The sequence below is a fragment of the Chanodichthys erythropterus genome, chromosome 9 (assembly GCF_024489055.1).
Source record: "Chanodichthys erythropterus isolate Z2021 chromosome 9, ASM2448905v1, whole genome shotgun sequence".
In the NCBI taxonomy this organism is placed as follows: domain Eukaryota; kingdom Metazoa; phylum Chordata; class Actinopteri; order Cypriniformes; family Xenocyprididae; genus Chanodichthys; species Chanodichthys erythropterus.
In genome coordinates this window covers 5256588-5279844 of record NC_090229.1, presented here as the reverse complement: position 1 = coordinate 5279844, position 23257 = coordinate 5256588, and the positions used below count along the sequence as shown (strand labels likewise).

The following is a 23257-nucleotide window of genomic DNA, read 5'->3' as shown; positions in this document are numbered from 1 at the left end:
ACTATGAAACCCAACAAGCTTCTTTTTGTGATCTGTTTTTTGATATATTTCTATCAAATAGATACTAGTACTTTATAATATATATTTTTTTTACAAATGCAAAGACATTCATACTTTTTGGGGCAATTTCATGTAAAACAGCCACTAGAAGGAATTTCCAAACCCTTCAAATTGCACAAATTCAAAACATGCCAATGGAAACACGTCAATTTCGCAAAAACTCCCATAGTTTTACACTCGAATGAAGTGGTTTTTCAGGCAATTCAAAAAAGGAATATTTTGCAAAACTGGAATGGAAACAGGTTTTTGCATTTACAGGTCACCTGCCGTATGTAAAAGTCGATCACTCTTTAAAAATGGCGCGGTATGTTTGGATAGAAGATGAGACAGAGTTCTTTATTAAACTCATAAAAGACAAAAGAAATACTAGATTCTTAACAACAAAGAAATGCCACAATTTATCAAGACATCGAAGCAGATATGAGGGAGAAACACCCAGAAATACCTCATACATGGCTGATCCCAAGTATAAGGGGCTTTTCTTGCCATTAATTCTTGGATAACACACCTGCATCTCCTAAGATTAAAAATAATGGCTAGTGCTGTGGCTGCGATAAACTTAAATCTACTAACATGATTATTTTGAATAACTTATCACAAGAGGAAAAAAAGTTTTAGTCGCATAACATCGGTTAATGGAAACGCTGTCATTTCACAATAGATTTATCGGCATTTAGAAAATATTGAAAGTCAAGTGTGAAGGCCAAGTAAGGAAGCACATACTTGTTCTCTGCATTTAACCCATTCAAGCACACACAGTAGGAGTAGTGAGTAGTGAATACACACACACACTGAAAAAAGTGGACATACACCCGGAGCAGTGGGCTGCCATTTTACTGTGGCGTCCGAGGAGTGATTGGGGGTTTGGTGCCTTGCTTAAGGGCATTCAGTCATTTCCTGATAGCATTGAGAATCAAACCCGCAACCTTCGGGTTACCAGTCTGACTCTCTAACCATCAGGCCATGACTTGCTGCTTAGGAACAGATGGAATAGAATATGCATTAATATGCATGCATGCAATTCATTTTATGCAGGTTTATTTGCAGGTGTTCCAACCTGAGATTCTTCTAGTAAACGATATTTGGGCACGTTTCCATCAAGTCAAAAACATCCTCACTGAAGTCATTATACTTCACACTGCAAGAAAATATGAGAAAAATAATGCATTATCACATACTGTACAGTACATCATATTGAAGTGCAATCATACAGCATTTCTTTCTGCCAAAATGTATGTAGAATATATGCTAAAGAAAGCATATATTTCAAATTTAAAATATATTATATTTAAAACTTTAAATTACAAAATATATTAGAAAATGTAGTGCAAGGGGCAAGAAAATGCATTTACAATATATAAAAAAAAAACATGAAATAGCAAACAAACTAAACTTATAAAGTAAAAATTAAGTAAACGTAATTCAAATATTATTATATCATTTATATTTTTATTTTCAAAATATGTTTGGCAATTTTTGCATATTTTAAATTGAACACACACACACACACACACATACATATATATATATATATATATATATATATACACACACAAATTTAAAATATGCAATAATATTTAAAATTTAAAATTGGTAAAATATATCTTATTTATTTATTTTGCTGTATGAGCATGTACATTCATAGCCTGAACTTACTTTAGCTCTTTCATTTGAGGACGGCCCAGCATTAATTCCACCAACTGTGGTACGGCAGAGTCCGTCATTTGGTTGTTTTTTAGGATGAGAGTTGATAAAGTGCTGCTGGCAGCAACAGATTCACATAACTCGTCTACACAAGCGTCTGTCAGCGACACCATCTCCAGACTGCAGAAACAAGACGCGACAGACATTTCAATCATCAGATTTCATGCGTTTCTCTAATCGTGCTAGTTGCTGTTGGGAGCAGGTGGATGAGGATATCACTCACTCCAGGTGCTGTAGTTTGCAGTTTTTGTGTCTCAGCGCCACCCACATGTGTTTGGCTCCAGCATCGCCTACATCATTCAGTCCTACCGAGAGACTGATAAGCCTTGATGCGCCAGACGTCAAAATACTCCCCAGCACTTGAAACACCTCCTCAGTCATCTCACACCTCGACAAACTACAATAGAACACAATCACTGCTTAGATTTCACATCATCAAGCCTCCGGGAATCAATGTTTTTCACGTTACTTTATCATGTCTTTTGTCAAAATTTACTTCCTTCACACACGCAAATGTAACTAGTCTTATTGCGCACAATTCTTCACTGCAACTTATTTAAAAGAAAAGTTTAAATGATTGCTTTCATAAGCTTTCATCAAAATGCAATAACGTTCTCGACCTCGAAAACACATTTGCGCTGTTAACCGTACAAATGTTTGGGATTGGTAGCATTTTTTTCTGTTTTTTAAAGATGTCTCCTGCTCACCAAGGCTGCATTTATTTCATTAAAGACAGTTGTGCTGCTTAATACGGAAGAGGATTAGGGCCAAGCAATAATAAAAAATTAAAACCATCTCGAGATTAAAGTTGTTAACTTTCGAGAAAAAACTCGTTAAATTTTGAGAAAAAAAGTCGAAATAAAATGTTGAGAATAAACTCATTAAATTAAGAGGAAAATGACGTTAAATTTCCAGAAAAAATCGTTAAATTTCCAGAAAAAGGTCGAGATAAAATGTTGAGAATAAACTTGTTAAATTTCGAGGAAAATGATGTTAAATTTCAAGTGGAGATAAAATGTTGAGAATAAAATCATTAAATTACGAGAAAAAAGTCATTAAATTACGAGAAAAATGTGGGAATAAAATGTTGAGAATAAAGTCATAATTTAATGAGTTTATTCTCAATATTTTATCTCGACTTTTTTCTCGAAATTTAAAGAGTTTTTTCTCAATTTAACAACTTTAATCTCGAAATGGTTTTATTTTTTTATTATTGCTTGGCCCTAATCCTCTTTCGTAGCTTAATGAAGTGATTTTTCATGATTTTAGGAAATAAACAAATTTATTTGAAAATAGAAATCTTCTGAAACATTGTCATTTTAATGCATCCTTGCTGAATAAAAGTATAACTAATATTCATAACACACTTCAACTCTCTGTCTTTCTCACATAATCATCATCAATGTGGTTAAAAAGCAACTCATTTGCATACATACGCCAGTATTTCCAGTGTGCACTTAGGAGACATCAGGGCTTCACATATCTGCATCACTCCTGATCCGAGCTCATTCACGGACACGTCCAGCTCAGTCAAACAGCATTTTTCTGATTGGAGGGCAGCTGCCAGAGAGGGGCAGCAGGAGCCAGTCAACTCACAGTCAGATGCTCTGCAATAAAAAAAAAAATGTGATCAATTAAACAAAGTTCCAGTTAGTAGTTTAATGAAAAGCTTTACACAAAGGGCTGTCAGTAGAGTAAAATAGCTGCAATTATCCTTGTGAACTTTGAGTCGGCTCTAATTTGCCACTAAATATATTCTAAACATATTTTTCTTTTCAAAATGTAGTGCATGTAATTCCTGTTTCAAGGAAAGAATGTTTTGTTGATGCCATTAGTGAACTTAAAGGAATGAACACTGATCATTTACTCACCCCCATGTCATCCAAGATGTTCATGTCTTTCTTTCTTCATTTGAAAAGAAATGACGGTTTTTGAGGAAAACATTCCAGGATTTTTCTCCATATAGTGGACTTCACTGGGGTTCAACGGGTTGAAGGTCCAAATGTCAGTTTTAGTGCAGCTTCAAAGAGATCTACATGATCCCAGACGAAGAATAAAGATTTATATACTTTTTATCCATAAATGCTCATCTTGCACTGCTCTGCGATTCGCAACGCATGACGTAATCACATTGGAAAGGTCACGCGTGCCGTAGGCGGAAGTACCGATATGGAGAAAAATCCTGGAGTCTTTTCCTTAGAAATCTTAATTTCTTTCCGACTGAAGAAAGAAAGACATGAACATCTTGGATGACATGGGGGTGAGTAAATTATCAGGAAATTTTAATTCTGAAGTGAACTAAACCTTTAACAGTACTGTTAGTACCACTGATATATAATTTTGTAATTATATATATACATACCATACAAAAGTTTGGGTCAGTAAGATTTTTATGATTTTTTAAATAAATGCTTTTATTCAGCAAAAATGCATTAAGTTATTCAAAAGTGACAGTAAATTCATTTATAATGTTACAAAAGTTTTCTATTTTTAAATAAATACTGTTATTTTTTAACTTTATATTCATCAAAAAATTTGGAAAAATATGTATCTTGGTTTCCACAAAAATATGAATCGGCAAGAAATTATATATTATATATATATGTGTGTATGTATGTATGTATGTATATAAATTGTACTATTTCCTTTATTTTACTGTATTTTTGATTAAATAAATGCAGCCTTGGTGAGCATAAGAGACTTCTTTCAAAAACAAAAAAGACACAAACTTTTATACAGAATATAAAAAAAAACACACATTGACAGTTTATTACTCTATATGTGTAGAGACAAAGATATGTGACCTTGGACCACAAAACAAGATGTATACATCATCTGAAAGCGAAATAAATACGTTTTCCATTGATGTATGGTTTGTTAGGATAGGACAATATTTGGCCAAAATACAGCTGAAAATCTGGAATCTGAGGGTGCAAAAAAATCAAAATATTGAGAAAATCACCTTTAAAGCTGACAAGTCCTTAGCAATGCATATCCACTCACAAAAATACACTTTTTAATATTTACGGTAGGAAATTTACAAAATATCTTCATGGAACATGATCTTTACTTAATATCCTAATGATTTTTGGCATCAAAGAAAAATCGATAATTTTGACCCATACAATGTATTGTTGGCTATTGCTACAAATATAACCATGCGACTTATGACTGGTTTTGTCATCAAGGGTCACATATTTGCTATTTAGAGGTGTTTAGATGTAAGCTGTTAGCCATGTGTGTTGTCACCCAAACACATGTATGGATGCTTTACTTTAATGTGTTTAGGCGGCGTTTCTGTATCACTTGTGAGATCAGCTCCATCCCATCATCCTTCAGTGAGTTCCGGCTCAGGTTTAGCATCCTCAGCTCTGAAAAACCATTGTTCAGAGCTGAAGACAGTGCAAACATGGATGCCGCTGTCAGTGAGCACCCATCCAGACTGCAACAACAACAAACAGCCGTTAACATACCGTATTGCTTTCATTGCTACATTTCCGCTTCTAAACAAGAGTGACGTAATAATCAAGAGAGTGCAAGAGTACTTGATTTCTTCTAGTCTGCAGTTCTCCAGTGCACTGCTGAGATGAATAAGGCCTTGATCCTCTAGTTTATTCCCAAAGAGGTTCAGCACACGCAGTCGGGAGCCTCCGGAGAGCATCTTCGCCAGTGCTTCACAGTCAGCTGCATCCAATGAGCACCCACACAAACTACACATGGTGAAAACATATTTCAGCAAGTATTCCAGCAAAAGCAAGCACCAAGAATGATGTAATCCAGTGTATTAAAAATGATATTGCTGTTGGAGCCGTGGCACAGCAGTAGCACACAAGCTCTCGAAATACAGGATTGAGTCACATTCCTAATGTGATGCTGACTTTTCTAATAAGGGCACATACATTACAAATGATCTTACTTGAGCGATTGTAGTGCAGAGCGTGTGAGGGCATGGCAGAGAGTTTTGACTGATTCTTTTTCTAATGTGGAGTAGGCCAAATCCAGCGTGGTCGTCCGGCCCTCAGCCAGCACTGTTGCCAGGTGGGTGTTGGAGGCTAAACTGAGACGACTCTGTGACAGACTGACAGACACAATGGAATTTAATTGTATTTTTTTATAAACTTGGGGTCAGTAAGATTTTTTTTTGTAAAGAAATTAATATTAATATTAACACAGGAAAAAATTACATTTTAAAATACAAGATCAGGCATAACATTATGACCATCTTCCTAATATTGTGTTGGTCCCCCTTTCTCAGCCAAAACAGCCCTGACCCGTCGAGGCATGGACTCCTCTAGACCCCTGAAGGTGTGCTGTGGGATCTGACACCAAGATGTTAGCAGCAGATCCTTTCAGTCCTGTAAGATGCGAGGTGGAGCCTCCATGGATCGGACTTGTTTGTTCAGCACATCCCACAGATGATCGATTGGATTGAGATCTGGGGAATTTGGAGGCCAAATCAACACCTCAAACTCATTGTTGTGCTCCTCAAACCATTACTGAACCATTTTCGCATTATCCTGCTCAAAGAGGCCACAGCCACCAGGGAATACCGTTTCCATGAAAGGGTGTACATGGTCTGCAACAATGCTTAGGTAGGTGGTACGTGTCAAAGTAACATCCACATGGATGGCAGGACCCAAGGTTTCCCAAAGCATCACACTGCCTACGCTGACTTGCCTTCTTCCCATAGTGCATCCTGGTGCCATGTCTTCCCCAGGTAAGAGACGCACACGCACCCGGCCATCCACGTGATGTGATTCATCAGACCAGGCCACCTTCTTCCATTGCTCCGTGGTCCAGTTCTGATGCTCACTGTTGGCTCTTTCGGCGGTGGACAGGGGTCAGCATGGGCACCCTGACTGGTCTGCAGCTATGCAGCTCCATACTTAAACTGTGATGCACTGTGTATTCTGACACCTTTCTATCAGAACCAGCATGAACTTCTTGAGCAATTTGAGCTTCAGTAGCTCATCTGTTGGATCGGACCACAAGGGCCAGCCTTCGTGAATCAATGAGTTCACCTGTCGCCAGTTCACCGCTGTTCCTTCTTTGGAGCACTTTTGATAGATACTGACCACTGCAGACCGGGAACACCCCACAAGAGCTGCAGTTTTGGAGATGCTCTGATACAGTCGTCTAGCCATCACAATTTGGCTCTTGTCAAACTCGCTCAAATCCTTATGCTTGCCCGTTTTTCCTGCTTCTAACACATCAACTTTGAGGACAAAATGTTCACTTGCTGCCTAATATGTCCCACCCAATAACATGTGCCATGAAGAAGAGATAATCAGTGTTATTCACTTCACCGGTCAGTGCTCATAATGTTATGCCTGATCTATATTATATATATATATATATATATATATATATATATATATATTTTAAATAAAAATAAATAAATAAATAAAAAGTCTAGTCAGCACACTAGGGTTTAAAAAAGGTAATACAGCCCACACATAGTTAATTTTTTCAACCTAAAATGAGTTTGATACACCTAGATTAAATCAATAAAAGTTATAAGTGTAAAAATCTAAAATGTCAAACTCACTTAATGCTTTTCGACAGCCTTAACGCTGGTATAAGTTTCTTGGCCTGCTCGTCTGTTAGTACTCCTCTGTATAGGTTCATATGCTCCATCTCTCCCATGCAACTCACTACATATGACAGCGCTGCGCAGTCAGGCTCCTGCATTTTACTGTAGCTCACTTGCCGCCACTGGCTCTTACTGACGCTTTCTTTGACCAGAGACGAGTTACGTGCATGTTGCAGAAGCCGAAATACACTAAAGTGCTTCTGTGCATTTACACCTGCCAACACTGTTGAAACATATCCCATCATCCACTGAGAGAACGCAGACATCCGGCTTTCATCGAACCTGCCCACGGAGTCTTCTATTGGTTTGCGCTGGACTGAGTCCGACAGCCCTACTAGAAATGTGTAGTACAAATCAGAGCGCTCGTCCGAGATCTGCACTGATTGGTCGAGATAAAAGGAGGTGGCCAATAAGAACTCTTGCATCACTGGAGACAGGAAGGAGAATGTGGTATCAGGGGAAGTGACATCACCACTGATGCACAAGAAAGCAGAAAGCACAGGACGGTGCAGAAAAGAACACACATCGTTGTAGGAGCAAACCGGATTTGTTAGTTTGCCCAAACCTAACACAATCTCTCTGGTTTCTTCGACATCCATCTTCTGTTTCTGCAGGAGCGTGTGTGTTATAATGCTGAGGAGGTGAGTAAGAGTCTCAGGCGGGGTGTTTTTACTCTCAAACTGAGTTTTAAACACACTGCAAAGCGTCCAGCAGAAGGCCGGACGAAAACACTGCTCATGCACTCCCAACGCCTGCTCACTTTGCTGAAAAATTCTCTCCGATAGGTCTACGTCGCCAAAGAACTTCTGGAAGAACATTCTCTTTTGGCTCTGAGAGAAACCGACCACCTCAAAACATCTCAAAGACTCAAGCTTGACTTGCTCTCTGGACGTGATCAGCATCGAAGCTCCAGGAAGCAGAGATCCGTGAAGAAGACTGCACAGCAATACAGAGCCGCTCGCTTCTTGTTGTACTTCTGAGACGAGACTAGAGGAGGACGATGGAGTGCATAGAAGGTCCTGCAATTGTTCCAGCCCGTCGAGCACAAGAAGTAAAGATTGAGGGCTCTGGAGAGCGCCGGCGAGAGTCTCAGAGGAGATCTGAGTGTGCGTGCGGCCCAACATGCTTTGCAAACTCTCAAATTTCCCTTCGAGAGCGGCCGGCTTCAAAACAGGCACTCGCAGGAGGAGTGCGTAATGTTGCAGGCGCGTGCCAGTCGCCCAATCCCAAATGACCTTTTCCACCACTGTAGTCTTACCCATTCCAACTCCACCATGAAGAACCACTCTGCGGCCTACAGATCCAGGAGGAAACTCTCGAGATATAACATCCTCAAAAGCTTCCCAGTCTCCTCTCTGAACCCTACCGTAAGTGTCCTCATACGCAGAAACTGAGAGGGGGGTGTAGTGGCCTCTCTGGATCACTTCACGCACAGGCTGACCTCCCAAAAGAGAGTTGGGCAGAGTTGAGTTCAGCACTGAGTTTCTCAAGGCCTCCTTGTGCCATTGCTGCACGTCTGTGGAAAGAGAAATGTGCAATATGAAGGAAGTACTTGATTACATCACACTATCAAACTATTTCTCATTCTTTCTATCTAGACATCCTTTTGAATTGAGGTAGCAAGAATGCAGGATTGCAATTCGAATTTGAATGTAAGGAAGATAGAATGAGAAATAGAACAGATAGATAGATAGACAGATACATAGATTGATAGATAGAACAGACAGATAGATAGATGTTAATTTATTAAATATAATGAAAAATAAAATCTATCTATCTATCTATCTATCTATCTATCTATCTATCATTCTATGTTCTGTCATTCTATATCTATCCGTTTATCTATTTTCTATCTATCTATCTATCTATCTATCTATCTATCTATCTATCTATCTATCTATCTATCTATCTATCTATCTATCTATCTATCTATAATTCTATCTATGTTCTGTCATATCTATCTATCTATCTATCTATCTATCTATCTATCTATCTATCTATCTATCTATCTATCTATCTATCTATCGTTCTGTCATTCTATCTATCCATCCATCTATTATCTATCTATCTATCTATCTATCTATCTATCCATCTATTATCTATCTATCTATCTAATCTATCTATCTATCTATCGTTCTATCTATCTATCGTTCTATCTATCTATCGTTCTATGTTCTGTCGTTCTATCTATCTATCCATCTATCTATTATCTATCTATCGTTCTATGTTCTGTCGTTCTATCTATCATTCTATGTTCTGTTGTTCTATCTATCTATCTATCTATCTATCTATCTATAATTCTGTCTATCGTTCTATGTTCTGTCGTTCTATCTATCTATTTGTTTATCTATTATCTATCTATCTATCGTTCTATGTTCTGTCATTCTATCTATCCATCCATCTATCCATCCATCTATCTATCTATCTATCGTTCTGTCATTCTATCTATCCATCCATCTATTATCTATCTATCTATCTATCTATCTATCTATCTATCTATCTATCTATCTATCTATCTATCTATCTATCTATCTATCTATCTATCGTTCTATGTTCTGTCGTTCTATCTATCTATTATCTATCTATTATCTATCTATCGTTCTATGTTCTGTCGTTCTATCTATCATTCTATGTTCTGTTGTTCTATCTATCTATCTATCTATCTATCTATCTGTAATTCTGTCTATCGTTCTATGTTCTGTCGTTTTATCTATCTATTTGTTTATCTATTATCTATCTATCTATCGTTCTACGTTCTGTCATTCTATCCATCCATCTATCTATCCATCCATCTATTATCTATCTATCTATCTATCTATCTATCTATCTATCTATCTATCTATCTATCTATCTATCTATCCATCTATCTATTATCTATCCATCGTTCTATGTTCTGTCGTTCTATCTATCTATCTATAATTCTGTCTATCGTTCTATGTTCTGTCGTTCTATCTATCTATTTGTTTATCTATTATCTATCTATCTATCGTTCTATGTTCTGTCATTCTATCTATCCATCCATCTATTATCTATCTATCTATCTATCTATCTATCTATCTATCTATCTATCTATCTATCTATCTATCTATCTATCTATCTATCTATCTATCTATCTATCTATCGTTCTATCGTTCTATGTTCTGTCGTTCTATCTATCCATCTATCTATTATCTATCTATCGTTCTATGTTCTGTCGTTCTATCTATCATTCTATGTTCTGTTGTTCTATCTATCTATCTATCTATCTATCTATAATTCTGTCTATCTATCATTCTATGTTCTGTTGATCTATCTATCTATCTATCTATCTATCTATCTATCTATAATTCTGTCTATCTATCGTTCTATGTTCTGTCGTTCTATCTATTTGTTTATCTATTATCTATCTATTGTTCTATCTATCCATCTGTCTGTCGGTCGTTCTATCTATCTGTTTGTCTTTCTATCTATCTATAATTCTTTCATTCTATCTATCTTACCATTCTATCTATGTTCTGTCGTTTGTATGTATGTATCTATCTACAATTCTGTTCTGTCATTCTATATCTATCTATCTATCTATCTATCGTTCTATGTTCTGTCATTCTATCTATCCATCCATCTATTATCTATCTATCGTTCTATCTATCCATCTATCGTTCTATGTTCTGTCGTTCTATCTATCCATCTATCTATTATCTATCTATCATTCTATGTTCTGTTGTTCTATCTATCTATCTATCTATAATTCTGTCTATCTATCGTTCTATGTTCTGTCGTTCTATCTATCTATTCGTTTATCTATTATCTATCTATTGTTCTATCTATCCATCAGTCTGTCGGTCGTTCTATCTATCTGTTTGTCTTTCTATCTATCTATCTATATATAATTCTGTCTATCTATCGTTCTATGTTCTGTCGTTCTATCTATCTATTCGTTTTTCTATTATCTATCTATTGTTCTATCTATCCATCTGTCTGTCGGTCGTTCTATCTATCTGTTTGTCTTTCTATCTATCTATAATTCTTTCATTCTATCTATCTTACCATTCTATCTATGTTCTGTCGTTTGTATGTATCTATCTACAATTCTATGTTCTGTCATTCTCTATCTATCTATCTATCTATCTATCTATCCATCGTTCTATGTTCTGTCATTCTATCTATCTACCGTTCTATGTTCTGTCGTTCTATCCATCTATCTACAAACCCAATTCTAAAAAAGTTGGGACACTGTACAAATTGTGAATGAAAACAGAATGCAATGATGTGGAAGTTTCAAATTTCAATATTTTATTCAGAATACAACATAGATGACATATCAAATGTTTAAACTGAGAAAATGTAGCATTTTAAGGGAAAAATAAGTTGATTTTAAATTTCATGGCATCAACACATCTCAAAAGTTGTGACAAGGCCATGTTTACCGCTGTGTGGCATCCCCTCTTCTTTTTATAACAGTCGTCTGGGGACTGAGGAGACAAGTTGCTCAAGTTTAGGAATAGGAATGTTGTCCCATTCTTGTCTAATACAGGCTTCTAGTTGCTCAACTGTCTTAGGTCTTCTTTGTCGCATCTTCCTCTTTATGATGCGCCAAATGTTTTCTATGGGTGAAAGATCTGGACTGCAGGCTGGCCATTTCAGTACCCGGATCCTTCTTCTACGCAGCCATGATGTTGTAATTGATGCAGTATGTGGTCTGGCATTGTCATGTTGGAAAATGCAAGGTCTTCCCTGAAAGAGACGACGTTTGGATGGGAGCATATGTTGTTCTAGAACTTGGATATACCTTTCAGCATTGATGGTGCCTTTCCAGATGTGTAAGCTGCCCATGCCACACGCACTCATGCAACCCCATACCATCAGAGATGCAGGCTTCTGAACTGAGCGCTGATAACATCTTGGGTTGTCCTTGTCCTCTTTAGTCCGGATGACATGGCGTCCCAGTTTTCCAAAAAGAACTTCAAATTTTGATTCGTCTGACTACAGAACAGTTTTCCACTTTGCCACAGTCCATTTTAAATGAGCCTTGGCCCAGAGAAAATGCCTGCGCTTCTGGATCATGTTTAGATATGGCTTCTTTTTTGACCTATAGAGTTTTACAGCGAATGGCACGGTGGATTGTGTTCACCGACAATGTTTTCTGGAAGTATTCCTGAGCCCATGTTGTGATTTCCATTACAGTAGCATTCCTGTATGTGATGCAGTGCCGTCTAAGGGCCCAAAGATCACGGGTATCCAGTATGGTTTTCCGGCCTTGACCCTTACGCACAGAGATTATTCCAGATTCTCTGAATCTTTGGATGATATTATGCACTGTAGATGATGATAAATTTTTCTCTGAGAAACTCCTTTCTGATATTGCTCCACTATTTTTCGCCGCAGCATTGGGGGAATTGGTGATCCTCTGCCCATCTTGACTTCTGAGAGACACTGCCACTCTGAGAGGCTCTTTTTATACCCAATCATGTTGCCAATTGACCTAATAAGTTGCAAATTGGTCCTCCAGCTGTTCCTTATATGTACATTTAATTTTTCCAGCCTCTTATTGCTACCTGTCCCAACTTTTTTGGAATGTGTAGCTCTCATGAAATCCAAAATGAGCCAATATTTGGCATGACATTTCAAAATGTCTCACTTTCAACATTTGATATGTTATCTATATTCTATTGTGAATAAAATATATAAAATAAAGTTTATGAGATTTGTATATTGTTATTGCATTCCTTTCTTATTCACAATTTGTACAGTGTCCCAACTTTTTTGCAATCTGGTTTGTATCTATCTATCTATCTATCTATCTATGATAGATAGATTTGGTTTATGTTTTTCATCATATTTAATAAATTAACTTTTGTGGACCAGGGTGGGTGAAAGAACACTTAATTTCCCAGAATGCATTACTTCCACAGCCTTAGAAATGTAATTAAGTAAATTCACGTCATTCCTGTCTTTAAAATGAACACTTCAGTTCAACTTCTGTAGCGTGTCTATCTGTCTGTCATGACTCATGTAACAGCGAAACAACAACAAGTCAGAGGATTCAAACTCAAAACTCAAACCGTTTCTGCTCACCATGTGAAATCTCGCTCTGCATGACTGGAGATAGAGAGAGAAACTCTGCTGTAGATGTCCAGCGCTGTCTGTGTCCGTCAGGCGGTCAGTCGACGCTCTTTTGTCAGGGGAAAACGAGGAAGTGAGCTGTGTGTGTTTAACAAGAACCCCTGACCCCTGATATTTAATGGCTGGTCAGAACAAAGTTTTCTAATGTCTCTGTGAACAAAAACTGATCTACAGAGGAAAGATCTAATACAAAAATACACTCGTGCGTATAAAACCGAGTCTGTTTGTGGACTGTCAATGCAGCGCTCATGAACGCGGAACCAAAAAAAGGAAGTCAAATAGCGCCATCTAGTGACTCGTTACATTATTACACTTCATTCTTTTATTTATATGCCTCTAACCATTTATTTATATATATATATATATATATATATATATATATATATATATATATATATATATATATATATATATATATATATATATATATATATATATATATATATATATATTATTCTTTCTCTCTCTTTTTTTTTTGGTTGGGTTTAGAGATGGTTGCTTCATATGTTCTTTTATTATGACCTTCGTATAACAAAAAAAATAAATAATACAAGACTGTAATAAAACACTGTGGACATAAAAGTGAATAATTTTATTTCTGTGTGTTTATAGGAAGAGAAAAGCAATTTTTTAAGAAAAAAAAAAAAAATGAACTATGAAAATGTAAAAAAAAATTTCTTCTTTTTGTCATTCGCTCACTCTTGAAGTCTTCACTCAGCAATGACAAGCAGAGATTGATTGACTGACACGTGATGTGAATGTGTGGACAGATGGATTCTTGCTGTTCATTAGTGTTTATGGTCTGGATGGATGTTTATGTTGGATTACAGCCCAAGCCTAAAACAGGAGAGAGGTCAAATTTGCGGAGTTATTATTTGAAACCTTCTTACTTTTTATTTATACCTACTTCTGGCCACTTATTTCAGATAATTCATAATTCATATAATATATATATTACATTTTCTATAATATATTACAATAAAAATATCATTTAAACTTTATATTAAGCACTCGGTTTACAGTTTCACCTGTTCTCTTCTCCTTCCAGTAGTTTCTTGTAGGTGGCGATCTCAATATCCAGAGCCAGTTTGACATTCATCAGCTCCTGGTAATCACGAAGATGTCTTGCCATGTCCTGTTTGGCTTTCTTCAGTGCGTCCTCCAGTGATTTAATTTGCTCTTTGGCATCAAGCACCGCCTCCTCCCCACAACGCTCCGCCTCTTTGATTTGCTCCTCCATGCTCTCACGCTGTAATGATATCAGAGAATTACCGTACAATGTACTTTAAATTGTCATTTCACAGGATGCTTGCATGCATTCACAGCCCTGACATTTAAAAATCATATCTGCGTTAGAGTTATCAGTGTGTTTATTGAGGATGCTCATGGTTGTTCTAGTGCTCAAACGCAGAAATCCTCTTTTGCTATAGCAGAGTATTATCTTGATCTGTTACCTGTGATTTAGCTGAGCTTATGTCATTTTGCAGTCGCATTATCTGCCTTTTCAAATCAGCTATTGCACTTGTATTGTTTTTCAGCTCAGTGGTGCACTGGTCAGCCTGTGATGAGATCATGTCAAACTAAGGAGGAAAACACAGGTAAATCCACAATTAGGAAATGTATGTATATATACTTTGAGTGTCGTAACTTTGCAGATGTTGTTTATGATCAAACAGCAACATTACACACTAACTAAAGTTAAAAAAGTGAAATCATAATCAACCACACCTTTAAACCACTTTAAATTTCATGTCAACTGCTTAGAAATGAATACACATATATTTATAATATGCTAAATATAAATAGCAGCTGTTTCAAAAGTCTAAAGTGTGTGATTACAACAGTTTGAAACATGAGAACCTCCAGGAAATAACAAATGAGATCTCAACTGTTGTTCAATGAGATTAAATTAAGTAAATTGAGTCTTTTTCAACTTCTCAGATTTTTTTTCTCTTGAGAAAAGGCTCCAATAATCTCATGTTTCTCCTCTAGTGTTTCAGATCTCAACTTCTCAAAATGTGCACAGATTTGCCAAGATAATCACAAGTCAGAGATCTGATCTTCACCTTGTTCTTATACCAGGCCTCGGCTTCCTTTCGGTTGCAGGCTGAAATCTCCTCATACTGGCTCTTCACGCTAGCGATGATCTTCTCCATGTTCAGCTGCCTGCTATTGTCCATCTGCACCACCACAGACGTGTCCTTCACATCAGCCTGCTTCTCATGCAGCTCCTACAGAGAGAGAGAGAGAGGTGCTGTAAGATCCTCAGGTGTTTAGGTGTTGCATTCATGTATCTAAGTTTGAATTACCTGTTCATAGTAGCACTTGAAAAAGTTCAATTCATCCAGAACTGCTGCTATTTCATCTTCCAGTGCATTTTTACGCAAGTATGTTGAGTCCACATCCTGTCAGGGCATTTACACTTGTTAGAAAGGAAGATGCTTTTTGCAACCAAACAACTAATATAGGCAGAATTCGACACAGTTATATTGACCATCAGGGCCGTGGGTTGTGAAAAAGAGCTGCTAGATTAATCGTTAAAAGATCTCAATCTCGATTCAAGCACCCACACAATCTTATTCCTAAATGACAATGATTCTCCTGTGTCTGTTAAACCTTTGACAAAATCACAGCGAACATTCAGATCTGTGTTGGTGCTGCCGCTGAGCCAGAGAGAGCCGCTGTCATGTTTAGGCATTAAACAGCTTCACAAACAGTCTTTTCAACCACACAGTATTGTTATTTCACAATATATATCACAATATAGTTATTTTTGCTTTAATTAATGTTTTTATAATGTCAGAAAAAATTTATACCACTGAAATTTCATAATTCAGTACCATTTTCAGTATCATTTCAAAAAATAATACTAGCCTAAAAAAGCTTACTGCAGACAAATAAACAGAAAAAAAGAAAACAAACTGCAATAGAAAAAAGACAGATGAAATAGACCTACCCGAAAAAGCACTAGAAATACTACATAAAATATATAAAGCAATCAAATGTTTAAACAAACACTGCATAGTTTTTACTGTGTAAATTAAATATACATTTATTCTTATTTAAGTTACAAAAGTGATTTCATTCAAGAGCAGTGAGAGATTTTCTCTTTTTTATTGTTTGATTAGCATTTATGACAGCAGGTAAATTCGGATGCTGTCACTTGAAGACCATTATATTCGTGTGTTGTTCTTCCTCAATTTCTCAGTTCTTTCTCAACTGTTTATGTTGACTTAAGACATAAATTACTCTGTTTACTTGCAAATACATGTCACTTTTACGCATATGTATGTTTGTGTATTTAAAGGTGCTCTAAGCGATGTCACGTGTTTTTAGGCCAAAACATTTTTTGTCACATACAGCAAACATCTCCTCACTATCCGCTAGCTGCCTGTCCCTGAACACACTGTAAAAAAACGCGGTCTCTGTAGTCACCACAAGCTCCAAGAACGGCAATAAAAACAAACTGGTGCAGCCTGGACCACGAAACATAATAAACATGCTCCAGCCAATAACCAACAAGAATGATTTTAAATGCGCGTTCATGACTGTTTCAGGAAGCATGGAAGGGAGGGGGAGGAGGAGGAGGGAGGGTCTAGCTACACTCTAAAAAATGCTGGGTTAAAAACAACCCAAGTTGGGTTAAATATGGACAAACCCAGTGATTGGGTTGTTTTAACCCAGTGGTTGGGTTAAATGTTTGACCCAACCTGCTGGGTGACTATAAATGACTATATGGCTGGCTTAAAATGAGCCCAAAATATACTGGAAATTACAAATCAGACACATAAATACTAGAGGCAACAATAATAGCAAAAGGTGAACATTTATTAAAAAGCAATTTAATACATGTTTATTATTTAATTATTATTAATTAAACATATTAATAAATGTTAATTTCTAACCTATTTTGGGTTCATTTTAAGTGATCAATAAAGTAATTTTTAAACATTAGTTGAGTTAAATAAATCTACCCAGCAGGTTGGGTTTAAGATTCAACCCAACAGCTGGGTCAAAACAACCCAATCACTGGGTTTCTCCATTTTTAACCCAACTTGGGTTGTTTTTAACCAAGCATTTTTTAGAGTGTAGCCTCTGTTTTTTTTGTCAACACTTCGAACATCAACAGGAAGTTACATCCACCCAGGATCACTTAGAGCACCTTTAACATGCGTGCCACACCAGTCCTGAAAAGTGAAGCCAAAGTGTCTCGATTGCCCCCAGGTGGCTGGATGCAGAATAGGTCATAAACCCCGCCCTCTCCATGTAATCTAATGTATCCTGAGACAAACTGAACAATCAAATTACACATCAAATATTTTTTTCCAAAGATGGTTTCTGTCATTTTAGGCAGTTTTTATCATGCTGATGTTAGTTATACAGTGTTCGTTCTTTAAATACATTTGTTTTAAGTTAGTTATTTGATGGTTTATATGTCTACTGGTATATCGCCCACCCCTAGTTACAAATATTCATCCATAATCACAGAAGGCCAATCAAAATAGAGCAAATCGCCTTTTGAAAGTAACTTGGCAGTTCAAATAACAATTGACCCTTCGCCAGGAGTTTGATTGACAGGCGATCTAACCAATCATAACGCCAAATCCGCCATTTTGTCCGACAAAGCAGTCAGGGGAGTTAGTAGATTAACATTGGTGGACTTGAACTTGAAAAATGTTGTGTACTGACATCTTTCTGTGGTTGAAATGTGGTTCATTCATGTTTATATAATGATATAAATTAACTAATAAGAAGAGATCATGAGCCGCTTGATCTGAGGCGATCTGTCACAACACATTAAAGAGCCACAAAATGGTATTTATTGTTTAAATTCTTTAAAAAATTACACAATTTGTTTCATATAGAAAGTAACCTGCTCTGTCTTGTGTCCTCTTTGCCGAAAAATTTATTTTTCACTGCATGAGAACATGATGTGTGGCGTGAGACAGCAAGGAGGTGGGTCTTTGCGAACAGTCAATTGTATCGATTACATCGTTACGCCACTAGGTGGCGACAAGTGGCTGTTAAAAATTTATTTGTCATTGAATCATTCGTTAAAAAGATTTGTTCAAAAACACTGCTTTATGAGTGAGCCATTGAATCATTAATTCAAACCGATTTTTAAAAAATAATTAATTCAAATGAACTAAACATTTTAAACTAAACTGCAGCGATTAACATTTTGTCAGAACCTCGAGTAAATTACCTTATTTTGTTTTAGTTCTCTATTCAGAATCACGGGAGGATCACAATATCTATTTGAAACAAAAAATTGTGATTATCAACCAGAATCGTGCAGCTCTTGGTTGTGGGTTTGTTTCTGAGGGAAAGCATGAATGTATATCTTGAATGCAATGTTAGTCATTTTGGATAAATGTGTCTGCCAAATGCAAGCAACAGCCCTGATGATCAGAGATTTATCTAGACATTTATTGTGCTATTTATCTTCTGTAAGTAGATTTGTCTTACCTTCTTCAGAAGAACAAAGTCATTTTCAGCTTTGTTTCTGTTGTTAATCTCATCTTCATACCTGTAAAAGCAAACTGAATGTTAATATATACATCCCTGTTAACTTTGCTGTGCTTGTTAACTACAATTCAAAATAGTTTTCATTTATTGAAATTGATCTGAAACAAAATATTAATCTATATATATTAGATGAAAAACTTAAACAACAACAACAAAAATGAGAAATGTTCCCTTGGCAAATAACTGAAATAAAATTATTAAAACTAAACTGAAATACAAATTAATAAAAGCTAAATAGAAATATTAAAGAAAACTAATAAAATGGAATGTTCAAACAGTGTAAGAATGTCTCAGATTTGTTCAGTTGTTTTAATTAATTTTTCGTTTTCTGATGACAGTGATGGTTAAACCCAGATTACCACAGTTTTACCACAGTAAAATTACTTACATTTGTCAGATTCTTAACATATTATCATCTTAACCTGCTATTATCATATTTGGCATACATTCAAGTAAACTAGTACCTCATGAACACATGGTATTTTGGCTAAAACTGTGGTTACCGTGGTAAATGATTGCTAGGAATGTTGTTGTTTACATTCTTAAAAATAAAGATTCCAAAACAGAGTTTTCACAGCAATGCCATACATGATTTTGCATTGAATTTTGAAGTAATATTGAATGTAAGAATGTCGAGACTATTAATATTAAGAATATTGAGTCAAATATTAAGACTCTGTTCTGCTTATGATAGTTTGAATGTAGTTTCGAGTCGGGCTCAAGACTGAAGATGAAGTGTATGATTACAGACCTTTGTTTTTGTTCCTCAACCTGTGTGTGGACATTCCTGAGCTCGGTGTCCAGGTGTTCTTTGTCTTTCTTCACCCGCTCCAGCTTTGCCCGCAGGGAACTGATGTAGGACTTCAGCATGGGCTCCAGCTTAGACTCGGGTTTAGACTCTTTCTGCAGCAGCTCCCATTTAGTCTCCAAAAGCTTGTTCTCCTGCTCCAGTTTACGAACCTGTGTGTGTTTATGAGAACAGTTTATTGTTCAAATGTCACTCTTGCAACTTAACTGAGAAATGTAGAAATATAATACAAAATATAAACAAAACAGGCAATAATTGTCATACATATGCTGTGAAATGAATATGGATAGCAGGCAGCTCAGATCATTTTATCTTGTGAAAATTTAATGAGAAAGACTTTATATTGAAATCTCAGATTTTTGATAGTCTTTTTCATAGAAGACTTATTGAAAAGTCTGTTTGACTTATATATATATTAAATCATTTGTGGTTTTTCTCTCCAACAGGTTATTAATAGATCTGGCTGAGAGTGAGTACATTTTTAAAAATAAAAAGGAAATTAAGTAAATATTTATTTATTTAAATATTAATTATTAATAATAATAGTTAATCATATTAATAGATAGTTATATATCTGGCTGCTGAGATTGAGATATAAAAATAAATAAAAATTAAATTAATTAGAAATTATTTTAAAATATTTATTTATTTCCCCCTACAGATTATTAACAAATTTCAAAGATTGAACCAATTAAGTAAACATATCTTTTTATTTATTTATTAAATATATTTTAATATTAATAGCTATTAATAGATATGAATATTACATTAATATATATTAATATTACTAAATAACCATATTAATAGACAGCTTATTAACAGACCTGGTTGTAAAGATTGAGATATAAAAATATATAAATAATAAAAAAGTAATAAGAATATTTATTTTTTTATTTATTCAATCATTTCTACACATTATTAACAGATCTGGCTGCTCAAATCAAAATATATATATATATATATATATATATATATATATATATATATATATATATATATATATATATATATATATATATATATATAAAAGGAAAAAAATAAATTAGTAATAATGAATAAATATTTCTTTCCTACAGTTTATTAACAGATCTGGCTGCTGAGATTCAAACAAGAAAAAAATAAGTATAAAAACATACAATAGGCCTAAATAAGAATATATTCAGAAGTTTTTGATAATTTTCATGTCCAAAAATACATTTAATCACAAAGCTGACCTTTAACCATCTCAGTAATGTATTATGAGTGATTAGCAGGGTAAAGTAGGCAGAGAGATGTCTCACTTTGTCGATGAAGGTGGCAAAGCGGTTGTTGAGAGTTTTGATCTGTTCTTTCTCCTGGATCCGCACAGCCTGCAGGTCGGGGTCCAGCTGAAGATCCACAGGGGTCAGAAGGCTCGTGTTAACGGACACAGGCTTGATGGGGTCCCCAACCTCTGACACGTTCCCAAACCCGAAATACGAGTTACCCCGACGGGGTATTTGTGCACCAGCGCGGGGGTTTGAGCCCACTGAGCGGCTGCTGAAGTCATTATTTGTAGCGCTCATGGCCAGACAGACGGAGAGATGGAGAGATGTGGTGCAGAGGGAGGACAGGTAGACAGACGCTGGTTTCTCAGAGCTCGGCTACTTATGACTGCTGACAGGTGGGTGTGTTTGTTAATAAATGAGGATATACCAGCATTCCTCACTTCGAAAAACCTGTTCAGAGCAAACATACTCCACATTCATGCACTCTCACAGAAACTGACATGACAAGCACAACTACTGATTTCAGTACTAAGATATCTAGACAAGAGTTTATGAAAATATTCCTGTTACTGATTGTCTTGATTAAAGGGGTTCTTGATTATGATTTCACTTTTTTAACTTTAGTTAGTGTGTAATGTTGCTGTTTGAGCATAAACAACATCTGCAAAGTTACGACACTCAAAGTTCAATGCAAAGAGAGATATTTGCTTTTACAGAATACACTTTTTAAGGACTACAACAAACTGCTGGTTGGGACTACAATGAGCTTCTTCCCAGGTTAGTGACATCACTAACCCTAAAATTTACATAACCCCGCCCCTGAGAACATGCAACAAACTCTGCTTTAGAGAAGAGGAAGAGTTGTTGTAGTAGAGTGTTGTTGTCATTTTACGCCGGACTGCTTCACAAACGAGGATCAATTCAACACTGGATTTGCACAAAAGATGAACATGACGGCACATGCTAGTGGATGAGTTGAATCAACTCCACAGCAACTACAGAAATGTATCCACTAACCATTCAGAAACGTCCAGTTTCATTCTAAAAGTTGTAACTTCTTCCTGAGTCTCTCCATCAGTGTCGACTCCGGTTTGAACAATGTAAGGCTGAACACCGTTACTGACAATCCTCATTTTGGCTGCGTGAGATTCTCCACCTTTGTTGTTGTTGAGCTGTTAAAGCTCCGCCCTCTTCTGGAAAGGGGGCGGGAGCAGCAGCTTATTTGCATTTAAAGGGACACACACAAACGGTGTGTTTTTGCTCACTCCCAAATAGGGGCAAATTTGACAAGCTATAATAAATGATCTGTGGGGGATTTTGAGCTGAAACTTCACAGACACATTCTGGAGACACAACAGACTTATATTACATCTTGTGAAAAGGGGCATAATAGGTCTCCTTTAAAATATCCTGCAAGTTTCATAGCTTAAACATCCTCCTCGTTATAAACAAAGCATTTATTTAATCAAGCTATAAAACAGCTCGTTTTGATATTGGAAGATTTGTAACAAGGGCAAGATATTGACAAATAGTTATACATCATTGCACCATAGACCCCGCCCACTGGCATTCAGTTGCTTAAAGGGTTAGTTCACCCAAAAATGAAAATAATGTCATTTATTTACTCACCCTCATGTCGTTCCACACCCGTAAGAACTTCGTTAATCTTCGGAACACAAGTTAAGATATTTTTGTTGAAATTGGATGGTTCCGTGAGGCCTGCATAGTCAGCAATGACACTTCCTCTCTCAAGATCCATTAAGGTACTAAAAACATATTTAAATCAATTCATGTGAGTACAGTACGTGGTTATTTTTGGTGCGTCAAAAAACCAAACAAAATAACGATTAAAATAGTGATGGCCGATTTCAAAACACTGCTTCAGGAAGCTTCGGATTGTTATGAATCTTTTGTGTCGAATCAGCGGTTCGGAGCGCCAAAGTCACGTGATTTCAACAGCTTGGCGGTTTGTGACATGCGATCTGAATCATGATGTCCATTTAAGACTGTAGTCTTTGTTGTTAATTGAAGCTTACTGTAATATAGTTGTATTGTGAGAGAGGGATCGAGTGAGCGAGTGTACCTGCACATAGCGGTCTCCTTCAGGTCAGTCTGTTCGTAATAAAAAATCAATTTGAATGTTCGCTGCGATATTGTCTTTTAACAGTTAATGGGTTTCCTCGCGCCCTGATACTGACAGCGCTAGTCAAAGCA

The 23257-nt window shown here is 36.3% G+C and overlaps 2 protein-coding genes across 2 annotated transcripts; both read right to left on the bottom strand.

The window, feature by feature from the left end:
• Nucleotides 1-8: 8 nt before the first annotated feature.
• Nucleotides 9-13701, bottom strand: si:ch73-233m11.2 (NACHT, LRR and PYD domains-containing protein 12). Its single transcript, XM_067394335.1, has 9 exons — nt 13412-13701; nt 7313-8873; nt 5681-5842; nt 5310-5474; nt 5039-5206; nt 3201-3371; nt 1988-2161; nt 1717-1884; nt 9-1198 (listed from the first exon to the last, which is right to left on the bottom strand). The coding sequence occupies exons 1-9, from the start codon at nt 13431-13433 to the stop codon at nt 1129-1131; spliced, it is 2661 nt and encodes an 886-aa protein (XP_067250436.1). The 5' UTR covers nt 13434-13701; the 3' UTR covers nt 9-1128.
• Nucleotides 13702-14228: 527 nt separating this feature from the next.
• Nucleotides 14229-22773, bottom strand: si:dkey-222n6.2 (keratin, type II cytoskeletal 8). The gene is made up of 9 exons (XM_067393475.1): nt 22673-22773; nt 21077-21163; nt 19740-19948; nt 18929-18989; nt 15769-15864; nt 15526-15690; nt 14914-15039; nt 14488-14708; nt 14229-14296 (listed from the first exon to the last, which is right to left on the bottom strand). Exons 1-9 carry the CDS (start codon nt 22676-22678, stop codon nt 14284-14286), a joined length of 984 nt encoding a protein of 327 aa, XP_067249576.1. The 5' UTR covers nt 22679-22773; the 3' UTR covers nt 14229-14283.
• Between the last annotated feature and the right edge of the window lie 484 nt (nt 22774-23257).

Coding starts and splice junctions, on each gene's coding strand:
- si:ch73-233m11.2 (XM_067394335.1), bottom strand. CDS start 13,433: ATGCAGAGCGAGATTTCACATG. Junction 8,874..13,411: donor GCAGAGCGAGATTTCACATG/GTGAGCAGAAAC, acceptor CTCTTTCCACAG/ACGTGCAGCAATGGCACAAG. Junction 1,885..1,987: donor TGCAAACTACAGCACCTGGA/GTGAGTGATATC, acceptor TTGTTTCTGCAG/TCTGGAGATGGTGTCGCTGA.
- si:dkey-222n6.2 (XM_067393475.1), bottom strand. Junction 19,949..21,076: donor TTGCCACCTTCATCGACAAA/GTGAGACATCTC, acceptor AAACACACACAG/GTTCGTAAACTGGAGCAGGA. Junction 15,040..15,525: donor AGGCCTGGTATAAGAACAAG/GTGAAGATCAGA, acceptor TTTCCTCCTTAG/TTTGACATGATCTCATCACA.